This window comes from Saccostrea cucullata, unplaced genomic scaffold, assembly GCF_032062105.1.
Source record: "Saccostrea cucullata isolate Sc308-1 unplaced genomic scaffold, CSIRO_AGI_Scuc_v1 ctg658, whole genome shotgun sequence".
Taxonomy (NCBI): domain Eukaryota; kingdom Metazoa; phylum Mollusca; class Bivalvia; order Ostreida; family Ostreidae; genus Saccostrea; species Saccostrea cuccullata.
In genome coordinates this window covers 240062-255081 of record NW_026933693.1, presented here as the reverse complement: position 1 = coordinate 255081, position 15020 = coordinate 240062, and the positions used below count along the sequence as shown (strand labels likewise).

The 15020-nt window shown below is 36.8% G+C and overlaps 2 protein-coding genes across 3 annotated transcripts; one reads left to right on the top strand and one right to left on the bottom strand.

The window, feature by feature from the left end:
- Window positions 1-1993: 1993 nt before the first annotated feature.
- LOC134238979 (uncharacterized) lies at window positions 1994-3778 on the top strand. The gene is made up of 3 exons (XM_062721127.1): window positions 1994-2196; window positions 2916-3059; window positions 3608-3778. Exons 1-3 carry the CDS (start codon window positions 2053-2055, stop codon window positions 3692-3694), a joined length of 375 nt encoding a protein of 124 aa, XP_062577111.1. The 5' UTR covers window positions 1994-2052; the 3' UTR covers window positions 3695-3778.
- Window positions 3779-9095: 5317 nt separating this feature from the next.
- LOC134238966 (uncharacterized) lies at window positions 9096-12540 on the bottom strand. Of its 2 annotated transcripts, none has more exons than XM_062721110.1 (2): window positions 9938-12540; window positions 9096-9719 (listed from the first exon to the last, which is right to left on the bottom strand). In XM_062721110.1, exons 1-2 carry the CDS (start codon window positions 10728-10730, stop codon window positions 9115-9117), a joined length of 1398 nt encoding a protein of 465 aa, XP_062577094.1. In that variant the 5' UTR covers window positions 10731-12540; the 3' UTR covers window positions 9096-9114. Both variants share the same exon structure in this region; 1 of them encodes a protein (XP_062577094.1).
- Between the last annotated feature and the right edge of the window lie 2480 nt (window positions 12541-15020).

The following is a 15020-nucleotide window of genomic DNA, read 5'->3' as shown; positions in this document are numbered from 1 at the left end:
ATAAAACTAGAAGGTGTCCAGTGGATTCACAGGTATCCATACACTCCTTAGACAATGCTCCCTTCCGTAGGCATATGCTTTCTGACGAAAAATACCCGTAAGTTGAGAAAATGGACAAAGAACGTACATTGACCCCCTTTCTCTCCATTGGAGGCATACACCCCGCGCACAACATAGTATACACCCCGCATGTTGGGATATACACGGTGTATTAGAACTTCATTGATCACATTTAGTTTTATATAATCCATACATCGTATAAGATTAGATTCATTAAAAAATTAAAAACACAGAAATATGCAGAACATATTCTGATTACTAATCAGAATATCTTAATTAGTAAAATGACCCTAGAATAGACAGGTGTTTGTGGACCCCCCCCCCCCTTTTCATTTCTATTTGTGAAAATAGAATGGACACAAAACCTGTGGCTTAAGACGATGGTTAAGAGTTTGTTTGAAATTATCTCTTTAAAAATCGATCAAAATCTATACACCTACCCATGCAATATTGAGAGGGGATATAAACAACAATGCAAGCATTGAGTCATTTTCCAGATGTTTACATTTTTTGATGGAACTCTTTTTATAAGACATTGTATAGAAAAAAAATTTTTGCAATACTGACCTGTGAAATATATCTTTTTTTCTGACTTTTATTTATACACAGGAAAAATGCTGTGGCTGTCTGTCGGGAATCTACAGAGCTGGACAAAGAAATGAACGAAATCCTGGGTTTTTAATCTAATTAAACTGAAGTCCTTTCAAGAATGAAGCCCATTTCTTTTCACCTGAAAGGAAATATAATTCCTGTGTTCACCCAATTTTTAAAATATAAGAATTCAAATTCATAATTTTTCTAGCAAGCTAGTTTCCTCACAGGGGCTTGTCACGAAATATTTATCTTCTTTTAATATAGTTACCCCTACTATAAAAATACATGTATTTTTATAGCTGAAGATAAATATTTCTAGGGTTTCCTAGGTGTGCTTGGTTTATATATGACAAAGAAACTTATGTACATGTATAGATATCCTGAACAATATCCTAAACTTTAACAGATGAGGATGCGTCTTTATGTTTAAAATTTGTATTAAATCAATTTGTTTAAATTATTTCCCAAAATCTAAAGATTAAACTGTTTATGATACAGATGTATTTATATCGTACAATGATGTCAAATGATGCAAACACAAAATATCCTCAATAATAACAGTTTTTAAATATTTAACATAGGCATTGGGAGTAAATTGAAAGTGGGGGGGGGGCTAAATCAACAAAAAGAAAGGTATACCCCAATTTTAAATGCCTATATTATGGATATCTTTGCAAAAAAAAAGTAGGAAGGAGGCTAAACCTCCCCTAGCCCACCTGCCTCCTCCGGTTCCGACGCCTATAGGTATAATTTAATCTGCATAAACTGAAGACATCCCCGGTATTGATATTAGAATCCCAAATATATTTTGAAGAATAAAATACACGTATCTACGGGAATTCCTTGTGAAATAGAGAGAGAAAGGGCGGTATAAATTACATAAATAAATCCATTTACTCAATTTACTATTCTTTTGATTTAACCCGTATATCGATTTAGTTATCTTCTTAAAATTTGTCCACCCCTTGAAAACACACCGGTATAGTTTATTCTCTGCGTTTTTTCTTTTTGAATCCATAAACATATTTATTTGAAAATTATAGATGCAATTGCCCTCAATTTTAAATGTCATAAAATCACTTGAATATCATCTGACAAATTGATAAGCATGTGTAGACATAAACAATTTTCAGACTTTAAACTCATTGATAGCATCACGTGAATTAAAAAAAAGTGATTTACAAGAAAGAATGTGATGATTTGATATTATGTATTAAGAAAAAATATATATGTATGAAAATAAATGAAAGGTAAGCTGCTTTACCTGAATTAGAAATTCCCCGTGTAGATATAATATGTCATATGACAAAAATGAGTTCGTTCGAAATAGTCGATGTGCGAGTTGATTTCCACTTCCGGTTTCAACTTGACCTGGGGGTCGGGGAGAAAAAGTGAAAAATGGGGGACAGAGGTTGGGATCCGTTTAAAACCTTCAAACTTTCAGAAGAAGAACGCGAATTAATTGATAGACGACGGAAAACGAGGGATAAATTTAGAGCAGAATACAGGAAATTGTATTCGGATCCGCGCAGGCCTCATATTGTAAGTTCGAATTTTCTCATAAGAGTCTCTTCACAATCTCAGTGTTTAGCGTTGTGACTAATTAGTAATTTACCTCATGATAGAATAGAATATCATAAATAAAATAAAGATTTATAGTGTAAAGAGCAAAGACATTCAGCAGTTGATAATTTACATATATGCATAAATTACTTGAAACCAAAATCTTCTGGTAACCAAGACAAGTTTTATCAGATATTTTCTCATAATGACTCAGTCGTTAAATTTAAGGGCATGATCCATAACTTCTCTTGAATCCATTTTGCAAATTACACAGAGAAAAAAACTTGTTTTTGAAACAATTTTTGCATACAAATTGCCAATTCTGCAAAATAAATTTATTAGCTGCAGATCTGTAGCGTTATGGTTTTATATATTTGTCTTTGACCATAACGCTACAGATCCCGTAATGCAAAAGGGTGCAATTTACGGCGCAATATTTTTTGCCCAGAAGTGTTTCATCATGACAGAGCTAGTACTGCAGCAGTGAAAGATGCATGTCTACACTCGTTGGACTTCAACAGCAATATACATTGAACTGTTATGAGATGTGCTCCTTATATATAGGGTTTGTAGGGGATAGTGTCGATGAACAGGAAATATGGCAGACTAATATGCTTTTTTACGAGAAGTGTTCAGCTTTTATAAGGTAACCCAATGTTGTTCTTCAGTGATATTAAATAAAGTTATTTTTATTTTAGCTGGATCATAACTTTATGAGATGGTATGCCTACAGAAACAACCAGAGTGCCCTGCATCAACTGACAAAAAAATCCGTCATCGGGGGATTTAAATACTCGATTTTCCCTATTATAGTTGCATATAACGTCTTGAGTTATGCTTTTGTAAGTATTTTTTGTAAGGTTAAATGCTAAAAAAATTTATATTAGTGATAAAAAGTAAAGACATCTCGAAGCTTGATGTCACTATAGGCACGTCCCTATAGATAACATGTTAATCTAATTGTCTGCATACATAATATATATTTTAGTCTGATAGATATATCTATATTTAGTCGACTCAATAGTCAGTATGACTGCATCAGTTTTGAGTATGCAAACAGTTAAATTCCTCATTTAAAAGTGAAGGATTTGAAAAGAAAACTTTCATACTTTTTGATGCATGAGTGAGTTTCTCTTTTCGTGCCTGGGGGCCATAAAACTTAGACTAGCTCAAAAGTGAGCTCGTCTAAGTTTTATGGCCCCCAGACCAGGTATTCAATGCAGTATTATTTGAATTTTATATCAAAAGTAAATGTACAATACATACAAAGAAAACCGACACAAAAAATCCATTTCAGTTGATCTGTAGCAAAAATGACTCCCTTTCAGCTAGGGTCCCAACTCTAATTCTGTATTAAAGTATATTTTCAATGTTATACTCTTTATTGTAGGAGAAGAAAGAGGAAGACATCATGTCGGGAAAGTTAACTTGGAGACAGAGAGTGCGGGGTGAAGGCTGCCTTGGAGCCGGCTTCTAATGACTGTCAATAGACTGTGTTATTGTTAAATGTATTGTATTAATAATATAACTGTGAATGAAAAATAAAACCTGGTTTACTGACCGTGCTGTGGTCTGATTCTTCTGACTCTTCTTGAATTCACTCATTGATGTGATAAGACAAACATGAGAACCATACTCTGATGACTCTTGGCAAGATCTTTGCATTTTTAGCTCACCTGAGCTGACAGCTCAAGTGAGCTTTTCTGATACCATTTTGTTTGGCATTCATCTGTCTAGCTGTCCGTCTGTCTGTCTGTAAACTTCTCACACTTTCAACTTCTTCTCCAGAACCACTGGGCTAATTTCAACCAAACTTGCCACAAAGCATCCTTGGGTAAAAGGGATTCAAGTTTGTTCAAGTGAAGGGCCACACCCTTATCCAAGGGGAGATAATTCAGAAATAGAGAAAATGTGTTAGTATGTTTTAAAAATCTTCTTCTCAAGAACCACTTTGCCAGGAAAGATGAAACTTACGGGGAAACATCCCCAAGTTGTGTAGATTCAAATTTGTTCAAATCGTGACCCCCAGGAGGTAGGTCGGGGCCACAATGGCAGATCCAAGTTTTGCATTGAAAATTCTTTAAGATTCTTCTCAGGAACACCAAAGCCATGATTGGTCATATTTATATGGAAGCATCCTCAAGTAGTATAGATTTAAGTTTCATCAAATCATGACCCAGGGGGGCAGGGGGCCATATTGGTCAATCCAAGTTTTACATAGAAATGTATAGAAAAATTCTTGAAAACTCTTCTTCTGAAGAATAGCAAAGCCATGGTAAGTCATATTTATATGGAAGCATTCTCAGGTGGTGTAGATTAGAGTTTGTTCAAGTCATGACATCTGGGTGTAGGGAGGTTTTACATAGAAATATATAGAACAAGAGGCCCATGGGCCACACCGCTCACCTGAGTACATGGGCTAGTTAAAAAAACACAAATCAGCTCTGTGTTGAAAAGTATGCTTGTGTTGGATTTGAACAAACTTGAATTTACACAACCTGAGGATGCGTCCACATGAGTTCAATTTTTCCAAGCCCAATGGTTCTGGAGAAGATTTCAAAAAAAGATTTTTACTGTTTATTATATATTCCTATGTAAAACTTTGATCAGCCATTGTGGCCCCGTCCTACCCCTGGGGTCATGATTTGAACAAACTTGAATCTACACTTTCTGACGTTGCTTCCACATAAGTTTCATCTTTCCTGGCCCAATGGTTCTGGAGAAGAAGATTTTTAAAAGATTTTTCGTATATATTTCTATGTAAAACTTTGATCAGCCATTGTGGCCCCGCCCTACCCCCTGGGGTCATGATTTGAACAAACTTGAATCTACACTACCTGAGAATGCTTCCACATGAGTTTCATCTTTCCTGGCCCAATGGTTCTGGAGAAGAAGATTTTTAAAAGATACCATTATTTTTTTTATTAATTCATAATTATCTCCCCTTAGAAGAGGACTTGCCCCTTCATTTAAACAACTTGAATCCCCTCCACCCAAGGATACCTTGTGGCAAGATTGGTTGAAATTGACTCCGAGGTTCTTGAGAAGAAGATGAAAATGTGAAAAGTTTACGACAACGACGCTAGCAACGACGACGACAGACAAGGGACAAATTTTGATCAGAAAAGCTCACTTGAGCCTTCGGCTTAGGTGAGCTAAACATTCTTTAAAAATCTTCTTAAAAGTTAAAAGGAAAAATACAATGAAAAATAATTTTTTTGAAAAGTACTTCAAGGTCAATGACACGGGGTCAAGAATCATAGTAAATTTATTTCACGGGTAATATACAATCGGCAATCCTCGGCTGACTCCGCTACGCTCCATTCAGTTAGTGTGCGAGGTACGAGCCACCCGAGGAGCTCCGAGTGGGGGGGGGGGGGGGCATACATGTATACCAGTACCAGGTAGTATCCAATGAAGTGTACCGTTTTGCATTACGTCACAACCTATTTTGACAGCAGCTCTCAACTTTAATGGTACACGCCTCCTAACCGCAAGCTTAATGATTCTTAAATATTCTCTCCTTATCATTTATTGGTTGCTCGTTGCAATCTGACTAGTAGTGTTTCACAATCAGGAAGCATAGAGCTTGCAGTTAGGAGTACTATTTGTACTACATGTATTTACCTTCAGCGCAGCTGTCAAAATAGGTAGTGGCGTAATGTAAATCGGAACGCTTCACTGGAATTAATTGCGTGGACCCTGCGGTCCACGCGGTAAATATATCAGCGAAGTTAAACAGGATGCCATGGGCATACGACAGGCTACGCATGCGCGAGAATGCTGGAGAGTTCGCAATCGCATTATCTCGGGTCTTTCCGTCAGAGGTCGGAAAAACAACTTAGCCAGTCGGAAAGGCCCGAGAATGTGCGATTGGGAGAGTTCGCCCCCTTGCTAAGACAGCTCACCCGCGAATTCGCCCTATTCGAGAATATACCTTGTTCATTGGCAAATTTCGCTTTTAAACCTGCATATCGTATTTATTTATTTAATTCTATGGCAGATGCATTTTAAAAGTAGGAAGAACTTGACTTTATCGGCATTTGTTTTGTGCATCAAGGCTCGCAAAAATAATTCGATATACAGCAATCCAAGTATAGCGTGATACAGGCCTGTAGCAAGAGTTTTCCATATGGAGAAAAGGGGGGGGGGCTGAAAAAAAATCTGCGTACTTGTGCTACACGTATACCATCAGATATATTTTTCAAATTATAGATTTCTTCCGTATAAATCCAAAACAGTTGTGTCAAGTCCCAGCCATTATGAGGTACATGTATCATTTAACAGTGCCGGTGTCGTATTTTTAGCCCATAGTGAGGCTTCCCCCGGAAGGCTCACTATATAGTGTCTTCCCCAAGGCTCTATATAGTGAGCCTTCTTCCCGGAAGAATGGCTATATAGTGAACTTCCCCCACGGAAGTTTCACTATATAGCCGTTCTTCCATAAGGCTCACTTTATAGCCAGCCTTCCCCCATTCATAGCGAGACTTCCCCCTCTTATTATGGTTTCCGGAGCATTGTTTTATTATTTAAAAAAATTCTAACAGTGTTAATTTATGACGAAATTATCATCAATATATATATATATATATATATATATATATATATATATATATATATATATATATATATATATATATAAAGCACAATTTACAACAACTCTTAAACTAACATAACTTCCGGGGGGACTTTTGTGCTTTCTATATATATATATATATATATATATATATATATATATATATATATATATATATATATACATATGTATCTATTGTATAATGTATATATACATTAGCTATTTACACATTAGATATGATTCAACCCATTTTATAAAAAATGTAGCGAAAAAAAAGAAAAATTTATAGTACTTTAAGACTATGCGAGAAATAAAATAATTGTGCTCGAATGTGATAAATAAAACATGCATTCCAAATCTCAATGATGACTTTCTTAGTTCCTAACTATATTTATCGAAAGTTTCATATACATAAAGTTTAAATCTACTTTAAGGACAAATTAGCCATCTCCGACTTTAGTGCAAAATAGTTTAGTAAAATAAGTGACAATTGCAATGCAGTATATATTTTTTAAATTTTACGTTTTTTTTATATGTGTATTCAAACATCCAATCGTCCAAACCCAGTTTAATAAAATCGGTGTGGTGAGCAGGGGATGCACACATTTTCATGCAATTTTTCCGGTTAAATTTAAAAAAAAAACGGGGGGGGGGGGGGGTTAAGCGCATTCCATATTTTTGCTAAAATATGCATGACAGTCAGAATTTGATTTAAAGTGTATTAGAACTCAACTCCATCTTATTTGATTTTAAAGGGATGTAATTTCATTAATATCAAGCAAATTTAATTTCAAAATGAAATACAAATCCTAAAAAAAATTCATAAAATTTATGAAAGTTAAAAGGTCCCTAAAGCATACAATAAATATTTAATTATGTCAATGTATATAAAATCCAAACCGAAAACCGAAGAAGACTTATGGTCATTATGGGGGGAAGTCTCACTATATAGATATTTCCCCCCAGGGAGAACTATAGCCAGACTTCCGGGGGGAACTATGGCGAATAAATTATATGACACCGGATCCAGGAATTTCGTAACGGGGGGGGGGGGGGGGGGGGGGGCAGTAGAAGTCCGAAGGTCAAGTGGCTGTACCGAAGCTCCCATTGGGTCTAAGGCAAGGTCCTTTTTTTTTTTTTTTTTTTTTTTTTTTTACAAATATGAGATATTTTTGCCTTGATGTTAGGATAATGGACGTATACTTACAAAAAATTCAAACGGGGAGGGGGGAGGGGCGCACGCCCGGCGCGCCGGACCTGGATCCTCCTTTGATCAATATAGCCCAATTTTTAAAAATGACAAAACTATATAGGCCAATCGGAGATAACATTTAACAATTTTGCTATGAAAGTACTGTCAGTCAAAGTAATAGAAACTGTGATCAAACTTACATGAATATTCACTAAACCTAGAAATTGTCTTGAATTGACTGAATTTCGGTTAGAAACACATGCATATGGTCCACGTATTGTAGTCCTTTTTTAAAGGACAGCAACTTGTTTATAATTATATGAAAGTCCTACTTTTTTCTTTCCATTTGTAGCCAGCGTAGCGCAGTGGTTAGAGCATCTGCCCTTAGAGTCGCAAAGTAAGGAACTGATCCTTAGGTCGCGGGTTCGAATCCCACTCCGGGACGTGGAGAACGGTCTTTAGGATGAGACCGAGGTCCCTTTCGCAGTAGATGCTGGCACGAAAAAGATCACTCTTTGCTCAATGGCCGTCATTAAGTGCCGATTATAGGACAAAATTTGCAGCTCTCCACCCGCAAAGATTTATGGTGGCGTCTCCATATCATTGAAAAATTCCCGAGAAGGGTATTGAACAACTTAAATATAAAGTTTCAAATTTTTGACCAATGTAATTAATGATAAAAGTTTGGAAAGTAAGTAAAACGTCAAGGTCAAGGGGTCAAAAATCATAGTATATTTAGAAAGATCTTGTAACAGGCAATATAAATGTTAATCTTCTCATTCAAAAGATATGACCAAGATTAAAAGTTTTTGTAACAGACAAGTGTTTGTGAACATTTGCGAAAGCAGTTGACAAGCAGTTTCAATTTTCATGCAACATTGAAAATTTACCAAGTTATACTTGAATAAAGTGAACAGCTGTTCATGTCGTATATCGTACGAATGCTCACTTCTAGCATTATAAGATTCTCGGTCATTTGGCTTCACTTTCCTCTGCTTTAATAAGAAAGTTAATCCCTTCTCCACTTCAAAAATAAGTGATTGTTGATGTTACATTAAAACTCTCAGTCACTAATCATAAACATTTAATACATACATTGTATATGTTTAGGGCAAGACGGGAAAAGTTCTCATATAATGCTACATTTTGTTCTCTCTGAATCTAATCGGCGAATCTTTTGGTCTTGACTGGCCAATTGAGATTTTATGTCATTTAAATTAGTATTGATTTCACTTCTTATTTGATTGACATCTGACTTGATGCTAACTAAAAAGCTCCTGATGTCTACTTCCTCTTCCGGTAAATCGCGAAATTTTGCAAGACAGTCCAGAGGTAGTTCTAACGCTTCCAATATTGGAACAATCGGGGTGACGAAGCACGTTCCAAATGAAGTTAAAGAAATAGCCATACCAATGCATTTCAAAACTAAAGGGTTTTTCCTCGTAACCATAAATACAAAAGAACCCGAATCCCCAGAAGATAAAAATGGAGGCCTGTCATTTGAATCTACTGTAGGATCAATATCTGGCATGATTTCTATTTGTCCGCGGAATGTTACATTTGATTTATCACTGAGGGTTGTGGACACACTGCGGAATATGGATTCCGTAAATTTGATTCTTCCGCTAGTTAGTCCACTCACTGCTCCCATTTTTACAATCTTTGAGTCAATGTTTGAAAAACTAACACTTTCAATCCCTCCATAAGAAAAATGAGGCGACTCGTTAAAAAAACCTGAAAATAGAAATTTAGTATTTAGGCAAGAGATTATTTATCAATACTTAAAACTACATATAAATCGAAACTTCTTGTAAAAGCCGTTGTACGACGTTTTAACCTAATTGGCGGTCTAAAGAATATTCGTTCTTTGACAGTGAATAATTATACATTTTTTAAAATAATAAATAAACAACAAATAAGGCACACGGGCATTTCCTCCCACATACTATTACCTGCACAACGAACGTCTTCTTTGCGCATCTTTTTAGAGAATGATCCATCGACAGGGATAGAATGGGGTATTTCAATCAGAGCAGCATCCACACTCGTACCATCATACTTATCGTCCTTAAAGACAGCCCTCTCGACAACCCCGATATGAGAGCCGTTCTCGTCTGTTATCTCGGTGTAGACTCGATGAAATTTTTTGAGCTTTCCAAAATCTTTCAATCTTAGTTCACCCGGTTTAAAAACAACATGAGCACACGTTATTAACCCTTTGGAACAGCCTCCTTGCAAATCAACAAAACCACCTAAAGTTCCCATGGAACCTGAATTTGCTGATCTAATTTCATCTCCAACGCAGAGCGGTTCATCATTTGCTGCAAACATACATGTTGCTTCTCGGATATCAACTTCATGACCCTCCAATGTAGATGGAAAGGGCAATTCTTCCGCAGGTATGATGCCTTTTACTGGACAGCACAATAGAATGCATGGTGTATGGTATATTTTGTTTTCCTTAGTCCCAAAGCCCTTGCTACGGACACAAGACGCTGATATTATTGTAATATTATTATGGGATCGGAGAAGAGATTTAACTGTTTCTGGACTCAGTTTCATATTGAGTAAATCTGCACATTTATTTTCAAATTGCAGCATTTCCTTCGATTCTTCACTAAATTCATTTTCTCCGCGTACTACAAGACCTAACCCCACAAAAGTCCTCATATGTATATTTTTCGGCTTTGAACTGTTTGTTACCACAACCAAAGTATCCAGTGCTGAATTTTTCGTCCCGTACATCGTAGGTATTTTTGTAGCTTTTTCTAAAATATAGAACCACAGCAAATCCTAAGGCTTTCATAATTTTTTTATCTGGATGGTTTTTGAATGTTGTCATAATCGGCTCAAATGCTTTGCACGAAATTTGATTAACAAATGTCAACGCCAGTTCAATAAGCCATTTTGAACAATGTTGAATTCCTAGTTGTAATATGCAAATAGGATCAAAGGTCTCCTTTCCCCTAACGCTAAGCATGTATGAGCTGATTAAAGCTTCAAATAATGATCTCTCTGTATTGCAAGTCTCGCGCTTGGTTGTGGCAAATTTGTTCACCAGATTCATGCCATCTACAACGTCAAGCGCCATAAACAAAGAGTGTGCCCCAGGATCTCCTTTGCAGATTTGGTTTTAGACAACACAAGATATGGAAATGCCTTTTCAGCTAGTGTCGCATTGACATTCACATCTGAATTCAAAATGTATGAGCCGAAGTGTTTGACCTTATTCTGTAGAAAATATCGACAAATAGTCGTTAACGTAGCAGAATCTTGGTACAGATAAAATAGAAAAGACTGCGAAACACTACGCTGAAAAAACTCGAATAATGATCCAGTTGGGATGAGCTGACAAAGTCTTGGGGTCATTGCTTTATCTTGCTTCAAGTATGTTAAGCAAAGAGGTTTACTCCAAATGTACATGTTTGATATCATTTCCAACATACCAATAAGATCAATGTTTGGATTTTCAAGTTCTGAAGTAATTCGCATTAGAAGATTTCTTATATAAGACTTCAGAAATAATACTTTGGATTTATTTTCCGATCCATATTTAAAGAACTCTGTTAGAACCTCCACTGGGTACCATGCTATAAACTTTGAGGGATTTCTGGTCAACAGTACATGATTTATAGCCTCCAGAACTATTCCATTCTCTATTGACAATTTACTTGTACCTTCTACGACTAAAAAGACTCCCTGAAACGCACTTGCGATTTCTGACATCGTAAGAGGCATCGAGTGGTTATATTCAGACCCACACAAGATGAAAGCATCTCGAAAAAACATTTCTTTTGAACAAGCATTGGAGAAAAAGTCACGATCGACTGTGTTTCTATGGAAAGCAACTGAGGCGAGAACAGCTAAGGAAGGACCTTCCATTTCTCCAAAATATTCTTCTAGTACTTTAACCTGGAAACTGAGAATGTTAGACATATCTTTTTTCAGCGGGAAATCTGCATTTGACGACGCCATTCGACAACACTTAGGGAACCCCCATAAAAAATCTCTCTCTGCTAAAACACCGGTCTTCGCGTCTTCAGAAACCTCTATTTGTAGTCCATAGTTTTGAAGAATCTGATTTATGTCACTTTGATTTAAGGATTCTGAAAGATCTACAATAGGAAAATTTGACCAAATGAGAGAATTTCCGTGGCGTATTTTTAAGAAATTCAGTACATCTTTGTGAAGGACAATGACTAATTTTCCTCGATCTGTTCTCTGGATATGGCAAGCTGCAGAATCTATATTTTTCAGTACATCAGAAGAATGGCGCCTTGAAACAGGTATAGTGGAGGTAACATTATCCAAAAAATAAATAATGTTCTTTCTCGCTTCTGCACTTTGCAGTTCCGTAAAACTTCGCAGAAATATTGCTTCAGCTTTACGTAGATTAAGTTTGTTAACATAGTGATTAAGCACTGATGTTTTCCCATCTCCCGGCATTCCTGTTAGTATGACCACGTTTGATTTCTTCACTGCAGTCATGAAATTTTTAAAACCATTAGTCTCTATAAATGGAATATCTGTATTCTGCTCTGTAGATATGTGTTGTAATTGCCCTGTAGCGAAAAAAAATATCATGCCATTCCAAGTAAATGTAATTTTATAGTACATGTAATTACATACATCTTAAAGAAATTAACAAAATATTAGTTTTAAATTTATTATCCAATATTTCTACAAAATGGTTAAATTTCAATCATGATTATACTTAAGACTCCTATCTAGAATCGTCTGGGACTCTTAAAAACTATGAGATTCTTTTTGTTTTTGTTTCTCTGCAAAAAGGACGTGACATCAATTATAAAAGTATTGTATACTAGTACTTAAATTGTTTTTGTGTATATAAAAGCTATAATAAAGAGCAGGATTTTGAAAAAAAAACGAATCCCACTTTTCACCCACCCACCCTCTCACACGTTCATCCAAACATATCAACTCTCATATGCCCACCAACCATCCTCACTTACCCTCATTCAGAACCTCCCTCACAGATACTACTTTTAACTTACTGATGTTATAAACATTCAAAATCATTTTTATCGTTGATTCATCTGATGTCTGTAGTTTCTTCTTCAACGATTCAATGATTTTCTTTTTTGCAGCATCGTTTGCTTCGTCTCTGATCTGTATAGAGTCCTCTATGGATAGAACCTGCCCACTGACAAGTTCATCAATGATCTCCTCTCCATCTTCATCTGTCAGCAGCTCCGGCCATTGAGAAATTATCTCATTTACAGACATGTCACACATTTCCTGTAAAAATATACATACTGATTTATTTTTAATTCTATTTGATAAATGATGAAAAAAAATCTCTATCAAATTTATCGATTGGAACTGCACAGCTAGGAGGCGCGTTCCCAGGGTGGCGGATAGGAGGTCCCTCACTATAACACATGAGGGGTGTACTGGATAGACGCAAGAAAGTGTCATGGACCAACGCAGTTTTAGAGAAGGACACCCTGAAAAAATCTACTGCTCCTTCCAGCTTGGGAGTTGAGCAGGAAGCAGACTACCCCATCCCGGCAAAAATGGCAGTTACAGAAACAATGGACAGCAAAGAAGTCCATGTAAAGAGTAGACCGCAAACAATGGCAGTAGTACGACGAGGGGTAAAAACCTTAGGGAAGAATAGAGTCCGACAAGATCTCTTGTGACTCTTAACATTCATCATCGGTTAATGGGATATCAAAACAATGAACAGAAGAGAGACATCAACACAAATTACGAGAGAAATGGAAGGGTGAACATTTTGGAAATCAGTGAGTGCAGATGGACAGGAGCTGGGAAGATGAGATTGGCTTCGGGTCAGACCGTCATTTATAGCGAGGATGAAGAACTGCATAAGGGAGGAGTTGTCATAATGATCAGCCAGCAGGCAATGAAGTCACAAAAGAAGTCACCCATCAGTAAGAGAACCATAATAGCGATGCTCTATAAAGGATACATGAGAGTGTCGGTGATCTAAGCATATACGCCAAATAATGAAGAGGAAGCTGAAGAGGAGGAGCAGAACCAATTCTGCCAGGAGCTACGAGAGAAACAACAAGCACGACGTCATTATTATCATCGGGGACCTCAACGTCAAGGTAGGGAGTGAAGATAACGGGTGTAAAAGAATTATGGGTATCCATCGACTGGGAAGACCAAACGAAAATGGAGAAAGGCTGTGGGGATGTTGTTAGATGAATGGACTTATAATCACAGGAATATTGTTCTCCTATAAAGACTTACACAAAACAACATGGGTGTCTGCTACTGCAATTACGAAAAACCGGAATGACCACCTTATCATAAGTGATCAATGGAGATCATCTGTTCTTCATACAAAGGTCCAGAGGGGAGCTGGTGCCAACAGTGACCACTTCTTGGTGAAGACCGAAATCAAGTTATGCCTCAGCACACACGAGAATTAGATTAAGTTGAAACCAAGACGGGATGATACCGTAGATGAAAGAAAGGACATGAAGGCAAAAATAGAAAGTTCAAGAACAGAAAAAATGGCGACTATATATTGAAGGAAAGTCAAAGAGGAAAAGACAAAGCAGTCAAGTAAAGTGTGAGAAAGGACAGGAGTAGATGGATATGATAGAAAGCTGAGCGAGCGCAGAAAGCAGCCGAGAACGGGAGGCAAAAGGGACTGTACATTACTGTACAGTATGGTAAAACAGCTTTCAAGAAAAAAATCACTAGTATTAGATAAACACCAGTGCTGAAAAGCAAAGATGGTGAGCTGCTGAAAAATAAAACAAGAGGCCCAGGGGCCACAGCGCTCACCTGAGCACATTGGCTAGGAAAAAGCACATATCAGATCAGAACTGAAAGTTTACTGAGGTGGGGGGGGGGGGGGGGGTTGCGGCTTCAATTTTATCCCCCACGGGGTCATGATTTGAACAAACTAGAATCTACACTACCTGAGGATGATTCCATATAAATTTCACTAATCATGGCTTTGAAGTACTTGAAAAGATTTTAATAGGTTTCCCTATATATTCCTATGTAAAACTTTGGTCGGCCATTTTGGCCCCA

What these genes read in the sequence shown, in the direction of transcription:
- LOC134238979 (XM_062721127.1), top strand. Translation starts at nt 2,053, where the DNA reads ATGGGGGACAGAGGTTGGGATCCGTTTAAAACCTTCAAACTTTCAGAA. An exon ending in ATCCGCGCAGGCCTCATATT is followed by an intron (nt 2,197 to 2,915) that starts GTAAGTTCGAAT and finishes TTTTTATTTTAG; the next exon opens with CTGGATCATAACTTTATGAG. An exon ending in ACGTCTTGAGTTATGCTTTT is followed by an intron (nt 3,060 to 3,607) that starts GTAAGTATTTTT and finishes TCTTTATTGTAG; the next exon opens with GAGAAGAAAGAGGAAGACAT.
- LOC134238966 (XM_062721110.1), bottom strand. Translation starts at nt 10,730, where the DNA reads ATGTACGGGACGAAAAATTCAGCACTGGATACTTTGGTTGTGGTAACA. An exon ending in AGAAGACGTTCGTTGTGCAG is followed by an intron (nt 9,720 to 9,937) that starts GTAATAGTATGT and finishes TTCTATTTTCAG; the next exon opens with GTTTTTTTAACGAGTCGCCT.